At 45.1% G+C, this 18,296-nt stretch overlaps 2 protein-coding genes across 2 annotated transcripts in view; one reads left to right on the forward strand and one right to left on the reverse strand.

The window, feature by feature from the left end:
- LOC135977156 (syntaxin-binding protein 2-like) overlaps nucleotides 1-18,296 on the reverse strand; it is a 252,736-nt gene that overhangs the window by 179,881 nt on the left and 54,559 nt on the right. The window lies entirely within an intron of this gene.
- The window catches only part of LOC135977169 (maestro heat-like repeat-containing protein family member 2B), a 52,247-nt gene that overhangs the window by 24,081 nt on the left and 9,870 nt on the right, over nucleotides 1-18,296 (forward strand). The window contains exons 23-32 of the mRNA XM_065576453.1: nucleotides 126-205; nucleotides 695-830; nucleotides 999-1,094; nucleotides 1,978-2,082; nucleotides 8,507-8,630; nucleotides 10,059-10,168; nucleotides 14,899-15,051; nucleotides 16,208-16,362; nucleotides 17,477-17,639; nucleotides 18,088-18,281. Of these exons, the coding sequence (XP_065432525.1) occupies nucleotides 126-205; nucleotides 695-830; nucleotides 999-1,094; nucleotides 1,978-2,082; nucleotides 8,507-8,630; nucleotides 10,059-10,168; nucleotides 14,899-15,051; nucleotides 16,208-16,362; nucleotides 17,477-17,639; nucleotides 18,088-18,281 (1,316 nt within the window). The remainder of the gene's footprint in view (nucleotides 1-125; nucleotides 206-694; nucleotides 831-998; nucleotides 1,095-1,977; nucleotides 2,083-8,506; nucleotides 8,631-10,058; nucleotides 10,169-14,898; nucleotides 15,052-16,207; nucleotides 16,363-17,476; nucleotides 17,640-18,087; nucleotides 18,282-18,296) is intronic.

Below are 18,296 nucleotides of genomic sequence, written 5' to 3' on the forward strand. Positions count from 1 at the left end.
CTGCTGAGTACGGTGTCTGTTTATTACAGGTCTGGCATATGGCCCTATTTCAGGGTGTGAGAGGAAGACCTCTCTGCCTTTCAAATCCATTTCCCATTTTTTATGTCCCTATTAATGCATTTCAGGACTTCATTAAAAAGGAACCACTGGATTCCCTGGCATCTCCAGTTCGCTACAAGGCAATTCTTGCCATTGAACATCTGAGGTAGGCTATTTTCTGCCACATTTCCTGGCACTGTGGTGACTTCTTATTTGTTAATTCAGGAGTGTCAGGTTGGGAGCAGTCTGATGCCTGCAGGGTTTGGCTCACATGCTGCTCACCAGCAGAACTTTCGTTCTTGAGGGTTTGAATGTGTCCATTTGGAGGTTTGTGCTTGAAAGACACAAGATTGCAGGTTGTGGGCCATGCAGTACAATGGAGGAGAGTTCAGATGGGGAGGGAGGGGTCTGGCTAGCTGGCAGGGGGAAGGAAGCTTGTGGGTTTCTCTAAAAAGGGGACTTGAAGCTTTAGCTTTACTTCTAGATGAGCCAATACTTAATAGAGGTGCAAAGAGGTGCTCAGCTGCAAAGTGAAGGGTTGTTTGCATTTGGGGTTCTAGACTGAGGCAATCTCTAGTCATTGGACCCATTTCTTGTACTTGGAGGTGGTACTGAGTCTAATGCATGACTTTTCTCCCTATCTTTCTTCTGCCAGCAAACTCAAACCATCTTTGACCTTGGAGGATAACCGTGAGCTCCTTGATCAGTGTTTCAAAAGTTTATTTCCCCTTCCTCCCTTGGAGAAGACGAAAGAGGAAGGCGAGACAGCAAAGGATGCTCTGCATATACAGGTACGTGACAACAATTCTCCTCTGGCACCATCCACTGTATTTCTGCCCAGCAGGCACTGGGTGATGGCAGTCACACATGGCCTCCCTGGCAAGGTTATGGTTAGCTTTCCCCAGCCCACACACACAGATGATCTGTGCTGAGCCTCACTCCTTCTCTTCTGGTTTCAGTCACTGTACGTAGGGTCCGTGGAAGCCCTTGGCAAGCTAATGAAGACTTTGCTGGAGGAAGAACCAACTGCAGACTGGTTCCAGGAAATGTTTGAAGTGAGTAGACCATTGAACCGTGGTGGAGATTGTTTCTTGCGTTACAGCAGGGAAGAGTCAGAGATTTAGGGGGGGTCAAGCTTCAGTTGTGGAGGAATTTTCCACAACGGAGTGAATTTTAGGGAGAAAGCACCAAATTCTTCCTGGGATAAGTGGGCATGTGCCCCACTGAAATCCACGGAAGCTATGCCATTTTATGCCAGAGCTGGATTGGGATCAAGTTCTTACAATGGAGTTGACATTACTTGGACCGGCAAGAAAATCACCACTGCAGTAGCCAAATCCAAGAGAACCAGTTGAAACTGATCATTTCTTCGAAGAGGAATTCATTACTATTGAGTTAAGCCCTGTGTATGGAAACTCATTCAGAGGAGACTTCCTGTTCCTCAGACATGAACAGAATATCTTGAAGAGCTGACGGGTGGGGAGTTTGTTGCACCTTCCGTGTAAAAATGAAGTTATAAAAGGAGCTGGGCTGGGGGGACTTCTCTGCTCTTATTCAAATTAATAAAAAGAAATGCTCCTCTCTGTCATTTTGCCACTCGACGTGGAAGAAGTTGCCCAGGAATCAGACCACAGCAGCAGACATCAAACAGCATGCAAAGTGCTAGACAGCTCCCATCAGACAGTCTACAGCAGACATCACATACACGGGCCCAGATTCATCTCTCATGTACCTCCTTTGGCTTCAATCACCAGAGGTGAATCTGGTCCCTGGGACTTGTATATCTAAGGGGCTCTTCCATTAGACATGTGATTCCTTTGCTACACCGAGGTCAGATGCTTTGGAGAGGGATTTTAGTGACCATTAAACCTGTTGAAGAGGAACTTTTGGGAGGGATTTTCTGGTACTAACTCTGTCCATTCCCTGCTCTACCAACAGCTACTAGGGCCATGGTTCAGTTCAGAGAAGGAGTGGGAGAGAGAAAGGGCCTTGCAGGCCAGCACCCAGCTGCTGACTGCCTATCAAGAGACAGTTAATAGCACAGTGAGTATAGCCTCTTACTCTTCCTTGAGCGACTTCCCTGCTTATATCAGATCTGACTCTCCACGCAAATGCATGAAAAACTCTTCCAGGGCAGCAGGTGGGATCTCAAGGTGACTAAGATCCCCCTGCTTCCAGAAGAGAGAGGTTTACACAACAATGCCGTGACCACACTCCGGGCAGACTGCAAAAAGTAGAGGGCAGCCAATCCCCCAAACTGATGACTTATTCTATAATTAGATTTGCCAAGTCAACAACAAAAGAGCTTCCACCCTAGTTAACAAGATGCCAAATGCAGCCCCCTTTTGGCATTCCAGACCTTGGCTCCCATCTAAACATCCATGTCTTGGAAGCGGTGGGAGGGATTGCTCAGTGGGGCCTGCTAAACCCAGGGTTGTGAGTTCATAGAATCATAGAATATCAGGGTTGGAAAGGACCTCAGGAGGTCATCTAGTCCAACCCCCTGCTCAAAGCAGGACCAATTCCCAACTAAATCATCCCAGCCAGGGCTTTGTCAAGCCAGGCCTTAAAAACCTCCAAAGAAGGAGACTCCACCACTTCCCTAGGTAACGCATTCCAGTGCTTCACCACCCTCCTAGTGAAAAAGTTTTTCCTAATATCCAACCTAGACCTCCCCCACTGCAATTTGAGACCATTGCTCCTTGTCCTGTCATCTGCCACCACTGAGAAAAGCCAAGCTCCATCCTCCCTGGAACCCCCCCTCAGGTAGTTGAAAGCAGCTATCAAATCCCCCTTCATTCTTCTCTTCTGGAGACTAAACAATCCCAGTTCCCTCAGCCTCTCCTCATAAGTCATGTGCTCCAGACCCCTAATCATTTTTGTTGCCCTCCGCTGGACTCTTTCCAATTTTTCCACATCCTTCTTGTAGTGTGGGGCCCAAAACTGGACACAGTATTCCAGATGAGGCATCACCAATGTCAAATAAAAGGGAACGAGCACGTTCCTCGTCTGCTGGCAATGCCCCTACTTATACAGCCCAAAATGCCGTTAGCCTTCTTGGCAACAAGAGCACACTGTTGACTCATATCCAGCTTCTCGTCCACTGTGACCCCTAGGTCCTTTTCTGCAGAACTGCTACCTAGCCATTCGGTCCCTAGTCTGTAGCAGTGCATAGGATTCTTCCGTCCTAAGTGCAGGACTCTGCACTTGTCCTTGTTGAACCTCATCAGGTTTTTTTTTGGCCCCATCCTCTAATTTGTCTAGGTCCCTCTGTATCCGATCCCTACCCTCTAGTGTATCTACCACGTCTCCCAGTTTAATGTCATCTGCAAACTTGGTGAGAGTGCAGTCCACACCATCCTCCAGATCATTAATAAAGATATTAAACAAAACCATCCCCAGGACTGACCCTTGGGGCACTCTGCTTGAAACCGGCTGCCAACTAGACATGGAGCCATTGATCACTACCCGTTGAGCCCGATGATCTAGCCAGCTTTCTATCCACTTTACAGTCCATTCATCCAGCCCATACTTCTTTAACTTGCTGGCAAGAATACTGTGGGAGACCGTATCAAAAGCTTTGCTAAAGTCAAGGAATAACACATCCACTGCTTTCCTCTCATCCACAGAGCCAGTTATCTCATCATAGAAGGCAATTAGGTTAGTCAGGCATGACTTGCCCTTGGTGAATCCATGCAGACTGTTCCTGATCACTTTCCTCTCCTCTAAGTGTTTCATAATTGATTCCTTGAGGATCTGCTCCATGATTTTTCCAGGGACTGAGGTGAGGCTGACTGGCCTGTAGTTCCCCAGATCCTCCTCCTTTCCTTTTTTAAAGATGGGCACTACATTAGCCTTTTTCCAGTCATCCGGGACCTCCCCCGATCGCCATGAGTTTTCAAAAATAATGGCTGATGGCTCTGCAATCTCATCCACCGACTCCTTTAGCACCCTCGGATGAAGTGCATCCGGCCCCATGGACTTGTGCTCGTCCAGTTTTTCTAAATAGTCCCGAACCACTTCTTTCTCCACAGAGGGCTGGTCACCTTCTCCCCATACTGTGCTGCCCAGTGCAGCAGTCTGGGAGCTGACCTTGTTCGTGAAGACAGAGGCAAAAAAATCATTGAGTACATTAGTTTTTTCCACATCCTCTGTATTAGGTTGCCTCCCTCATTCAGTAAGGGGCCCACACTTTCTTTGACTTTCTTCTTGTTGCTAACATACCTGAAGAAACCCTTCTTGTCACTCTTAACATCTCTTGTTTAATCCTTGAGTAGGCCATTTAGGGAAGTGGGGTAAAAATCTGTCTGGGGGTTGGTCCTGCTTTGAGCAGGGGGTTGGACTAGATGACCTCCTCAGGTCCCTTCCAACCCTGATATTCTATATCAAATATAGTGAGGGGTTACTGAAAACCTGATTCACATATGTGAGGTTCATTGATCATAAAGGACCAGATGCTTATCCCCAGGTCAATGTGAATCTCAGGTCTTTCCCAAATATCATGTTGTCAGCCAGTCCTTAATAACGAAATCTAAGATTTATTGTTAAAAGAAAGAAGAGAGTTACACATGGTTAAAAGATCAATATCCATACAAGTGACTTTCAGTGTTCATAGTTCAGGATCACAACAGTGATGGAATAAACTGCTGGTTTGTAAAAGTCTCTCTGGAATCATCCCAACAGATCAGAATCCAAAGGCAGCTCAGATGTAAAGTCTGTTAGTTTTTTCCATGCATTTTCCAGGTTATTCCAAATGATTATTTGGAAAATCTCTGTCCTATGGCTTACACTTTCCCTGTTCAAAGTTTAAGCAGACTAGAGATGATAGGATCAGGCCCAAGCCTTCTCTTTTATAGCTATTCTAGCAGGCTGACAAGCCGACCTCACAGAAATTGTCACAGAAGGACCTTCCCCCAATGCAGATCGCCTGTTGTACTTTGCTTTGAAGATAATCTTCTATTTCCTGTGCATACACAGTAAACTAGTTAAATTCATTCACGTAAGCTAATTAGCCGTTCTTCCATTATAACACAGATAGTTAAGCTGAAGATAATGTAGAAATGATTGGTTTCCTGAAGTGTCTTACATCTTTGATTTTCAGGTTAACTGAAGACCTTGCATACATAATTAAGGCAATTAAGATATGAAAGGGAATTAGCATCTACAAGCTAATTTGGTGACATTGTGAAACTTCTAACCGGGTATAGATAAACACAGACAAATACACTTAGCAACTAGAGTTCATTTTTGAATGAGTTGCTGATTGCTAGTCTAATACATCTCTTTGAAATTCACATGCAAGTGAACTGTCTATTTCCTCATGTTAAAATATGTTAAAATATCCTCACACCTTCTATGGGTCATCTCGATTATCACTTCAAAGGTTTTTTTCTCTCTCCTGCTGAGGATAGCTCATCTCAATTGATTGGCCTCTTACAGTTGGTATGGCTACTCCCACCTCTTCATGTTCTCTGTATGTATAAATATCTTCTTTCTGTGTCTTCCATTCTATGCATCCGATGAAGTAGGCTGTAGTCTACGAAAGCTTATGCTCAAATAAATTCGTTAGTCTCTAAGGTGCCACAAGTACTCCTGTTCTTTTTGCGGATACAGACTAACACGGCTGCTTCTCTGAAACCTGTCTTGATACAGTAGAAGCGCCTCTTGTTAAGTTATTATGGGTCATACACAGGTTGACTGGTCTGCCAGTGTCACAAATGCATTCTTGGTTCTTATGCTCCCAGGATGCTAAAGCTGAAGTTCTATTTAACCAGCTAAGAACATAAAACATAAGAGTGGCTATCCTGGATCCCCCAGGAGAATGGTTCATCTAGCCCAGTATCCTGTCTTCTGACAGTGGTGGCTGCCAGATGCTTCAGAGGGAATGAACAGAACAAGGCAATTGTCAAGTGAACCATCCCCTGTTGGACAGTCCCAGCCCCAGCTTCTGGCAGTCAGAGGCTTAGGGACACCCAGATCATGGGGTTGCATCCCTGACCATGTTAGCTAATAGCCATTGATGGACCTATCCTCTGTGAACTCATCTAATTCTTTTTTGAACCCAGTTATACTTTTGGCCTTCACAACATCTCCCTGGCAATGAGTTCCACAGGTTGACTGCATTGTGTGAAGAAATGCTTCCTTTTGTTTGTTTTAAACCTGCTGCCTATTAATTTCATTGGGTGACCCCTTGTTTCTGTGTTATGTGAAGGGCTAAATAACACTTCCTTAATGACTTTCTCTACACCAGTCATGATTTTATAGTTCTCTATCATATTCCCTCTTAGTCGTCTCTTTTCCAAACTGGAAAGTCCCTGTCTTTTTAATCTCTCCTTGTACAAGAAGTTGTCCCATACGCCTAATCATTTTTGTTGCTCTTCTCTGTATTTCTTCCAATTCTAACGTATCTTTTTTGAGATGAGATGACCAAAACTGCACGCAGTATTCAAGGTGTGGGGGTACTGTAGATTTATACAGTGGCATAATGATATTTACTGTCTTATCGATCCCCTTCCTGATGGTAACTAACATGTTGTTAGCGATTTGACTGCATGTTGAGCAGATGCTTTCAGAGAACTGTACACAATGACTCTGAGGTCTCTTTCTTGAGTGATAACAGCTAATTTAGACCCCATCCATTTGTATGAACAATTGAGATTATGTTTTCCAATGTGCATTCCCCAGTTCAGTACAGGAATCAGAGGCACAATGTTATCAGATGTGCCTGTTACTTTGGGTAGGCTCATTGATTAGGGTTACTCTTTGGGGGGGGGGGGGGGAGTTTTCTGTAATTCTATCAATATACTGCTTATGTCACTTGTGTGTTCATATGGAGCTCTACTCCTTCTTTCTACAAGTCCCCTCCCAATGGAGCTCCCAATGGAGCTATCCTGCAGGACCTAGGTTCCCCAGGGCTAATAACTAGAACTAGATGAACATGCGCACACACACACACACTAGCAGAGCAAGTCAATCAGCACTCCCCAGCTGATCCCCTCATATGTCCCTGTATTCAGTGGGCTGGGTTAAGCAGCACTTTCAGCTGCCCCCCACTTATGTGCCCCAAGTTTAACACGTCCCTATCACACTTTCACATTACAATTGTACTGGGAGTAACACACTTGATGAGCAAACCCCACAGTATTTCTGGGCACCACAGGGATCTTTAGCTTAGGTAAAAGAAGTGTTGCTGCCGAGTAAATGGGGGAAGCTAAAAACACAAAAGAGTAAAATTCAGAGAGAGAGAGAAGCAACCACCTGAAAAATAAAAGTTATTTATTGAATAATAGTGATAACTACACAAGGAGGGCTAAACAAACATAACAGTTACATTTTAAAGGTTCAGGGGTAGCCGTGTTAGTCTGTATCTACAAAACCAACAAGGAGTCTGGTGGCACCTTAAAGACTAACAGATTTATTTGGGCATAAGCTTTCGTGGGTAAAATCCTCAATTCTTTGGATGCATAGAGTGAAAGTATGCATCTGAAGAAGTGAGGTTTTTACCCACAAAAACTTATGCCCAAATAAATCTGTTAGTCTTTAAGGTGCCACCAGACTCCTTGTTATTTTAAAGATTAATACCTGAGGTAGAAAAGAAAACGGGGAGAGAGAGAGGGATCTCCCCCACTCCATGAGGCTTGAACTGGTCGGGGTTCCCAGGTGATGGTGGTAGCTCAGGGTCCTGAGTGCTGAAGACAGGCAGAGCCCCCAGCACGATCAGTCAGGAGATGGAATCCCAGTGGAACTGATGCAGAGTTTGGGTCTATACATCAGAACCCTTACTTGGGCATAGGTCGGGGGGTTTGTAGAGAAAATACAATGGCTCAAGGGAGAACACTAGATTTGTTTATGGGTAAACTGATGGCTCAAGGTTTTCTTTAGGCTAGACAATAGGAGCTGATCACTCTTGGCTATGGGTGTTGTTTTCTTCCAGGGAGCTCACAAGGCAACTAGGCTGCTTCAGTATTTTGGGATATCAATCAAAGATTTATTACTGGAATTGGTCTGATAATTGCTGAGCCAGGTGTGTGCAGGCGTAGGTTCATTAGCATCTGGAGCAGGGATTCCCATGATGCAGTGCGTCCCTGCTTTCCTGGTCCCAGAGTTCAGTTCTCTGTTCTTCATTCTTTATGCTAATCCCTATTCCATCTTTCATGCAGATGAGGCTAGGGGAGTTGTCTCTGTTCTTCATTCTGTATGCAAATGGAGATGTCTTAATCTTGTGACCCTTGTCAGGAGGGGTCTAGGTGTGTCTCCCCAAACCCTTCATTGTTCTCTGCAAGCCTTTTCTCTGATCGGTTTTGGTTCAAACAGAGACGGGGTTGAGGGGTGTCCTTCATGAGTCACACCGGCTAGATACTGTGCCTGGTTCCCCAAAAACACAGAGCTGACTGGTATCAACAATAAGGATGGCAAGTGAAGTCTCGTACAGCTGGAGAACGTTCATTCTTCATTCTTTTTTAATTAGACTCAGGAAACTTTTAATCGGTTTGGATCTGTGATTGGACAAATAGCACCATACAGCTGTGATTCACTGGCCACGTCCCGTCAGTGGGTGGTTGACTGTATCAGCTGCCTTCTCTGTATACAAGGTGAGGAGACCATTAGCAGGTATAAGTAATTCTTCACCTTCTTTCACTGTTGTAATGTCCATTTTTCTGCCTGTCTAGTTCTTTCTGTCCTGTCTGTTGGCATTTAGATAACAGAATGGTAGCATCTTGTAAATACCTCATTAGAAGAGAAGATTGTGATGTGTAAAGAGCCTAGCACACTTTTGGGAACTGTACAAATAATAAATGGTCTGCATACAGGTAGATGACTGCTAAATTCCTTAAGGCTTCTCTACACAGGGACAACTAAGGAAAGTTGATCCAAATGAACTAAAGGTGTAAATTTAAAGTGGCATTAAACACATGTGTGGATACTCTGATTCTGAATTAAAATGGCCCTTATTAATTTTAGTGAATTACATGAATTAAAGTAACCTGAAATAAGGCCCCTTTAATTCTAAATAAGTGTGTCCCAATAGGAGTTTAATGAAGTTTAACTAATGCATTTTGAAAATTAATTTGGATTAGCTTTCTTGACTATCTCCATGTAGACAAGCCCTTGGTACTAAACATTTTCATTCTCTTTACCCTGCCACTGACTGTATTGAAGGGGTTTCCTGGAATAATTCTTTAAACAAAAAGTTCTTCTAGCAGCCCTCTGTCATGAGCATTCAAAGCTATTGGAGTAAGTGTAGGCCATTTTCCCCTTTGTGAAAGAGTAGGATATTCTTTTCACCTAATGGTTAGATGTAAAGCTTGGTTATCGTTTAAGGCCATTTCCAATTAGGGTGACCAGACAGCAAATGTGAAACATCGGAACGGGGGGGGGGGGTAATAGGAGTCTATATAAGAAAAAGACCCCCCCAAATCGGGACTATCCCTATAAAATCGGGACATCTGGTCACCCTATTTCCAATTATTATTAATCAGTCCTAAAAACAGTGTTGGTGATTCAGAACCAGAAGAAGAGACTCCAATCTTTGAATGTACAATGTAGAAATCCCAGCATTGTTTAGAAGTGATTGATGAGCCTGGGTTTCCTGCCGAAGGTTTTGTCCAGCCCCATCTCTTTTACAATGAGAGTTTTGTGGAGGGATTCACCTCTACATTGGAACCTCAGATCTACCTGCATGAGTTGTACTTGACTATGAGATTAGATTTAAATACTGAGAGCAGAGAGGCTACTGAAATCAGACACACCCAGAAAGCTGCTCCAAGCTGAATACAGTGCTTGTTCAATCCTGTATCATTCACAATAACATACCACTGCCGTTAACTTTCAGACATTTAGGGTGTAATCCCGACTCCATTACAGTCAACAGGAGTTTTGCCATTGACTTCGATGGAGCCAAGATTTTACACTATGCTGATAACAGCATACCACATGGATCCTTCTGTATGAATATCCATGCAGTAGAGGTTCAGTTTCATTAATCGTTACAGTACTTTTTCTCCTTTTCTCCACTCCAGGCCAGTCCATGAATCTGGGGTCAGCGGTGGAGGAGCTGAGATGTCTCCGTGAAGCACTAACAGCTCCAGACCCTGAGGCTCTGTTTCAGACATCTTCCAAAATGGCCAGGGTAACTGACTCAAAAAGCTTGTGCGGATGTTCTAGTGACGGGGCACCATTCATTTTACATTTACGCTTTCATGATGCCTTTCCGTACTTGGAGTGAGCTGTGGGAGCGGGGCATTCATTGCTAGTAACCAGCAAGATGCTTTTCATAGATGTGTGCTATGAATGCCATGTAAAAACCATAAAAAGAACAGGAGTACTTGTGGCATCTTAGAGACTAACAAATTTGGTGCCACAAGTACTCCTGTTCTTTTTATGGATACAGACTAACACGGCTGCTACTCTGAAACATGTAAAAACCAGATTCCACAGAATGCTGCACACACATGAAAATACGCACGCAGCTGCGCACACATGTACCTATCCAGCCATCCACGAGAAAAAACTGTGTTAGTGGAACATCAAGCTGAGAAACCACCCAGTCTTCATTCTGTCACTTTGTGGGTTTGCCTTAGCCTATATTTGTGTGCATGCCTCTCTTTACTTCATTTTATATGTTGTAAAAAGATGCAGTGTATATAAGAGAATACAAACTGGAAACTTACCTCCTGCACATCTAGTACAATGTTCATAGAATCATAGAATATCAGGGTTGGAAGAGACCTCAGGAGGTCATCTAGTCCAACCCTCTGCTCAAAGCAGGACCAATTCCCAGCTAAATCATCCCAGCCAGGACTTTGTCAAGCCTGACCTTAAAAACCTCTAAGAAAAGAGATTCCACCACCTCCCTAGGTAACCCATTCCAGTGCTTCACCACCCTCCTAGTGAAAAAGTTTTTCCTAATATCCAACCTAAACGTCCCCAACTGCAACTTGAGACCATTACTTCTTGTTCTGTCATCTGGTACCACTGAGAACAGTCTAGATCCATCCTCTTTGGAACCCCCCTTCAGGTAGTTGAAAGCAGCTATCAGATCCCCCCTCATTCTTCTCTTCTGCAGACTCAACAATCCCAGTTCCCTCAGCCTCTCCTCATAAGTCACGTGCTCCAGTCCCCAATAATTTTTGTTGCCCTCCACTGGACTCTTTCCAATTTTTCCACATCCTTCTTGTAGTGTGGGGCCCAAAACTGGACACAGTACTCCAGATGAGGCCTCATTAGTGTTGAATAGAGGGGAAGGATCACGTCCCTCGATCTGCTGGCAATGCCCCTACTTATACAGCCCAAAATGCCGTTAGCCTTCTTGGCAACAAGGGCACACTGTTGACTCATATCCAGCTTCTCATCCACTGTAACCCCTAGGTCCTTTTCTGCAGAACTGCTTCCTAGCCATTCGGTCCCTAGTCAGTAACAGTGCATGGGATTCTTCCGTCCTAAGTGCAGGACTCTGCACTTGTCCTTGTTGAACCTCATCAGGTTTCTTTTGGCCCAATCCTCTAATTTGTCTAGGTCCCTCTGTATCCTTACCCTACCCTCCAGCGTATCTACCACTCCTCCCAGTTTTGTGTCATCTGCAAACTTGCTGAGACTGCAGTCCATGCCATCTTCTAGATCATTAATGAAGATATTGAACAAAACCGGCTTCGGGACCGACCCTTGGGGCACTCCGATTGACACCGGCTGCCAACTAGACCTGGAGCCATTGATCACTATTCGTTGAGCCCGACGATCTAGCCAGCTTTCTGTCCACCTTATAGTCCATTCATCCAGCCCATACTTCTTTAACTTGCCGGCAAGAATACTGGGGGAGACGGTATCAAAAGCTTTGTTAAAGTCAAGAAATAACACATCCACTGCTTTCCCCTCATTCACAGTCAGTTATCTCCTCATAGAAGGCACTTAGGTTAGTCAGGCATGATTTGCCCTTTGTGAATCCATGCAGACTGTTCCTGATCACTTTCCTCTCCTCTAAGTGCTTCAGAATTGATGCACCTACTCCATGATTTTTCCAGGGACTGAAGTGAGGCTGACTGGCCTGTAGTTCCCTGGATCCTCCTCCTTCACTTTTTTAAAGCTGGGCACTACATTAGCCTTTTTCCAGTCATTTGGGACCTCCCCTGATCGCCATGAGTTTTCAAAGATAATGGCCAGTGGCTCTGCAATCACATCCGCCAACTCCTTTAGCACCCTCGGATGCAGCGCATCCGGCCCCATGGATTTGTGCTCATCCAGTTTTTCTAAATAGTCCCGAACCACTTCTTTCTCCACAGAGGGCTGGTCACCTTCTCCCTATACTGTGCTGCCCAGTGTAGCAGTCTGGGAGCTGACCTTGTTCGTGAAGACAGAGGCAAAAAAAGCATTGAGTACATTAGCTTTTTCCACATCCTCTGTCACTAGGTTGCCTCCCTCATTCAGTAAGGGGCCCACACTTTCCTTGACTTTCTTCTTGTTGCTAACATACCTGAAGAAACCCTTCTTGTTACTCTTAACATCTCTTGCTAGCCACAACTCCTAGTGTGATTTGGCCTTCCTGATTTCACTCCTGCATGCCTGAGCAATATTTTTATACTCTTCCCTGGTCATTTGTCCAATCTGCCACTTCTTATAAGCTTCTTTTTTGCGTTTAAGGTCAGCAAGGATTTCACTGTTAAGCCAAGCTGGTCACCTGCCATATTTACTGTTCTTTCTACACATTGGGATGGTTTTTTCCTGCAACCTCAATAAGGATTCTTTAAAATACAGCCAGCTCTCCTGGACTCCTTTCCCGCTCATGTTATTCTCCCAAGGGATCCTGCCCATCAGTTCCCTGAGGGAGTCAGAGTCTGCTTTTCTGAAGTCCAGCGTCCATATTCTGCTGCTCTCCTTTCTTTCTTGTGTCAGGATCCTGAACTCGACCATCTCAAGGTCACTGCTTCCCAGGTTCCTATCCACTTTTGCTTCCCCTACTAATTCTTCCCTGTTTGTGAGCAGCAGGTCTAGAAGAGCTCTGCCCCTAGTTGGTTCCTCCAGCACTTGCACCAGGAAATTGTCCCCTACACTTTCCAAGAACTTCCTGGATTGTCTGTGCATCGCTGTATTGCTCTCCCAGCAGATATCAGGGTAATTAAAGTCTCCCATGAGAACCAGGGCCTGCGATCTAGTAACTTCTGCTAGTTGCCAGAAGAAAGCCTCGTCCACCTCATCCCCCTGGTCTGGTGGTCTATAGCAGAGTCCCACCACAATCATCACCCTTGTTGCTCACACTTCTAAACTTAATCCAGAGACTCTCAAGTTTTTCTGCAGTTTCATACCAGAGCTCTGAGCAGTCATACTCCTCTCTTACATACAATGCAACTCCCCCACCTTTTCTGCCCTGCCTGTCCTTCCTGAACAGTTTATATCCATCCATGACAGTACTCCAGTCATGTGAGTTATCCCACCAAGTCTCTGTTATTCCAATCACATCATAGTTCCTTGACTGTGCCAGGACTTCCAGTTCTCCCTGCTTGTTTTCCGGGCTTCTTGCATTTGTGTATAGGCACTTAAGATAACTCGCTGATTGTCCCGCTTTCTCAGTCTGAGACAGGAGTCCTCCCCACTTGCACTCTCCTGCTTGTGTTTCCTCCCGGTATCCCATTTCCCCACTTACCTTAGGGCTTTGGTCTCCTTCTCCCGGTGAACCTAGTTTAAAGCCCTCCTCACTAGGTTAGCCAGCCTGCTTGCGAAGATGCTCTTCCCTCTCTTCGTTAGGTGGAGCCCGTCTCTGCCTAGCACTCCTCCTTCTTGGAACACCATCCCGTGGTCAAAGAATCCAAAGCCTTCTCTCCGACACCACCTGCGTAGCCATTCGTTGACTTTCACAATTCGACGGTCTCTACCCAGGCCTTTTCCCTGCACAGGGAGGATGGAAGAGAACACCAATTGCACTTCAAACTCCTTTATCCTTCTTCCCAGAGCCACGTAGTCTGCAGTGATCCCCTCAAGGTCATTCTTGGCAGTATCATTGGTGCCCACGTGGAGAAGCAGGAAGGGGTAACGATCCGAGGGCTTGATGAGTCTCGGCAGTCTCCGTCACATCGTGAATCCTAGCTCCTGGCAAGCAGCAGACCTCTCAGTTTTCTCGGTCGGGGCGGCAGATAGATGACTCAGTCCCCCTGAGGAGGGAGTCCCCAACCACCAACACCTTCCTCCTTCTCTTGGGAGCGGTGGTCGTGGAACCCCCATCCCTAGGACAGTGCATCTCATGCCTTCCAATCGGTGGAGTCTCCTTCTGCTCCCTTCCCTCAACTGTATCATCTACTCCACTCTCCACATTAGTACCTCTGGAGAGAACATGGAAACGGTTGCTCACCTGTATCTCCATTGCTGGTACATGGACGTTCCTCTTTCTTCTTCTGGAGGTCACATGCTGCCAATTTTCTTCACCATCCCTCAGTCCCCTCTGCGCAACCTGCTCCGATTCTTCAGAATGTTGTGCCTGTAGAAGCATATCCTGACATCTGTCCAGGAAATCTTCATTTTCTCGTATGCAACACAGGGTTGCTACTTGTTTCTCCAGACCTCGAACCTTCTCTTCCAATATGGAGACCAACTTGCACTTTGTACAGACAAAGTCGCTTCTGTCCTGTGGAAGAAAATGTTGTGCTAACTGTGCAACAGAGGCTTTGCCTCTAACCTGATATCATTAGTGTAGAATACAAAAATGTCGTATATAGACTATAGAGAGAATTGTAATCACAAATGGCTCACTAGACATGAGGCTAATTAACAATTTGCTGATGCATATATCTTTCCATAGAGATATTAGGCCTCCATTTGTAAAAGTGCTGGAGCCAAACATCATTGCAGGCTCTCCTGTTTTTGATTTGTTCCCAGGTTATTAGTGAGTACTTCCCCACAGAACAGGCCACAGACTTTATTCACTCCACACTGGATGTTATGCTGTCTCCTAGCCCCACCTGTGCCACAGCAGCTGGACTGTGGATGAAGATCATCCTGGAGGAGTGTGGAGATGCCATGCTCGACCAGGTAAAATGGGAAACTGGAGAGGTTTTCTGCCTAAACTCTAGGCTTTTAGAGCTTTGCCCTCATGTGTAATGAACAAAAATCTTGCTGTTTCTCCCCCTCGAACATAGAGTCAATCCCATCTCTGTTCCTACCCTAAGATAGGCAATGGCAGAATCAATAGCAGTAGACAGAGATAATCCAAGGGAAAAGGAAGATGGTCGGTTATTTATTTGTCTAGCTTGTTGCCACAGTATTCAGCCAAGAAAGGCTTGAAAAAACAGACTCTGGGGAAAATACAACAAGACAGAATGATTGGCACTTGGAGGCATCCAGTTCTTAGGAGGCCTATGGCTAAGGGCTACCTGGATAAAAATAGCACTGTGGTCATTCCCAGTCAGTCTGGAGCCTGGGTTCTGAGACCCACCCTCTTGCCAGGTTTGAGAGCCTGGGCTCCAGCCCGAGCAGGAACTGCTACACTTTTACACTGCTGTGGGATTTTTTGCTGTGTAGATGTACCCTTTAAGAATAGAAGGGAGAGAGAAAACTATAGTGTCTTTGGGATCCACTATTTATATGCCTTATTCTGGAGCCCAGTGCGTTAGGGCTAGATGAAAGGAGCACTCCACAAATCTTCTAACAAGGCTGGTGAAAGGCCTCAGGACAGGGAACCCTCGCAGCAGAACTGCCATGTTTACCCAGTGTTTTGAAGATGTGAAGGGCTAGGAATGACTATGAGAGGTCATCACCTGTTCATAGTCCCAGGCATTTGCACACTGTGTTTAAAACACTTGCATATTTTGTGCTTGTGGTTGTTTATGAACTCTGCATTCTTCGAGGCAAATGGTCGGGATTTGGCTGCTTAAATCACACCTGCAAAATGTGGGCAAGTAAAGCCTTCTTTTGTGCATGCGAACTGGTTTATTTAATGCATAGCTGGGCACCACCACATTAAATTACCTGGTATGTATATGTGTGTGTCAGTGTTAATTTTTACAGCCAAGTGTGGGCAATTTTTGTGGGTTAAAGTTACGCAGACATATTTGAAGATTTGTTTCTTGAAGTGAGGAATTTCTAAAAAAGCAGCAACTGGCTAACTGGCTAAATAAAGGTTTTTATTCTGTAGAATGAATGGAGAGAAAGAAAAAGAGACATTTCTTTCTGGTTTTGTTCCTTCCAGGTGCCAGATATCGTGAATAAAATATATAGCTGCATGCCTACTATCCAGGAGGGCAGCTTGAGGCAGTTCCTGGTGGAGGCAGTGTGCAGTCTCGCTCACCATCACGTAGAGGCAGTGATCTCCAGCCTCCTCACAAAACGTCTGCCGATGGACAGGTATATACCGCTACCTATTGCATTCGTCTTGGTAAAACATGGATCCCACAGCTTTACTGGGAGATGTAGGGCTTTCTTTAAGCAGCAGAGAGTTTGGAATAATTCCTAAAGTTTAATAGCCTGGGTCTTTCTGCAGGAAGGTCCAAGAACATGTTAAGGTGGGGTGCGGAGAGAAATTAAGTGTCATTCTGTTTCCATTAATTAATAGCTGCTTTGACATCCTAAAGACCTATCTTTACTGGTATAACTGGAGGATATTGTTGGAAACATCTACCTCTCTAGACACCTGAATTGACCTGACTCTGGAAATTAGCAGTGGCTGTTGGTTTCCTGGTAGCATGATAGCTTCAAGTCCAATTATTCTGGCTAATGACAAAGAATAGGGCCAATATTGTCATCAGACCTCCGCTTGGTATCAGTGAGGGTGTGGCTGCTAGAATAGAGTTGCTGTCCTGGGTACTTAAAACTGGACTGGAAGCAGATCCATCATTTCATTTAAAGCCCCCTAACTGAGTTATCAGTTATCAGTGCTGGAATCTAAGACCATAAGAATGGCCATACTGGATCAGACCAAAGGTCCATCTAGCCCAGTATTCTGTCTTCCGACAGTGGCCAGTGCCACATGCCCCAGAGGGAATGAACAGAACAGGTAAATGTCAAGTGATCCAGCTTCTGGCAAACAGAGGGTAGGGACACCCTTTGTGAAGGGGACATAGGATGGCCATGAATATTCGTTCTCATAGTTGTATATCCAGTTAGAAGGAATATTGCTTTTCTTTCATCAACTGCCTTCCAAACCCCAGATCTTTGGAGCCACATGTTCATGATTCCATATTTACTGGGAAGAGGGAAAACAGGAACTGAGGTTGGCGCTCTGTGTCCTGTCCTTCTGCAGTCTAGTAGTAATGGTGAGGCTGCAGTACGACTAGGTCACTTAACCTAGTTCTGTAACTGGAAACTCAATATTGAAACACGAGGAGCGTTAAAGGAGGACAGTAATCGTAACTTTCTCATCATTGGCAAGGAGAAAATTTGGTCTTTACTTAAATATGACGTATTCAGTCTGAGCCACAAAAGTGTCCAGGGGTCACATGTAACTTCTGTTAAATTGCAGTTACACCACTGAGCTGTGGAGATCTCTGGGGGGAGACCCCTTGCTTGCCACTCAAGTCCTACAGGTCCTGAAAGACAAGATAAAGACTCCAACAAGCCAAGAAGGCCGCATCACTTCAGAGACTGAAATCGACAGGGATTTGGCAGCTGCTGAACCTCTCTCAGTAAGTAAAGACAGACATTTCTTTCAGGCTTTCCTCTGCCCTGTGACAATCCTGCTGATGGAAAGCTAGAAGTGTGGTATAATATTGCTGTGTGGGCACTTCTCTTCTGATGTACTATTTCCTTCAGTCCAGTTCTGCTGTCTGTGGAACAAATACGGCAGTTTTAGAGTATGTGGCTGATTTACTTAATAACATCTGGTAATTAGCAAGTCTTTGAACCAGGTTTCTCACAGTGCTTTGCAAATATTCCTTAGGACTCACAATATGCCTTGGTAGGTCATACACATTTTTACAGATGTGGGAAACTGAGCCACGAGTTAAGCGAGTTGCTCGCAGTCATTCAAGTTACTGGCGGAAGTGAGAATTTAGTACAGCAGATCTCAGAAGGGGAGAGAGGGTGTGATGGTGTTGGGAAGAGCTCTCAGTTTTTACCATTCTCTCCTTTCAGGCAACATGTGCCATCTTTGAGGTGGTGTCAGCACTGCAGTCGAGCAAAGCTGTGCAGGAGCTGCTCCCAGAGTTGTTTCCTGTTCTCCTGCAGCAGATCAGCCGAACCCTAGGACAGGAGATGCCTTTGCCAAGGATAAGCAGCCGGGGGGAATACCGAAAACACCTACAACATACTAAGGACAACCCTTGCCGGTAATTAGAAGGAAG

The sequence above is a fragment of the Chrysemys picta genome, chromosome 22 (assembly GCF_011386835.1).
Source record: "Chrysemys picta bellii isolate R12L10 chromosome 22, ASM1138683v2, whole genome shotgun sequence".
Lineage (NCBI taxonomy): Eukaryota > Metazoa > Chordata > Testudines > Emydidae > Chrysemys > Chrysemys picta.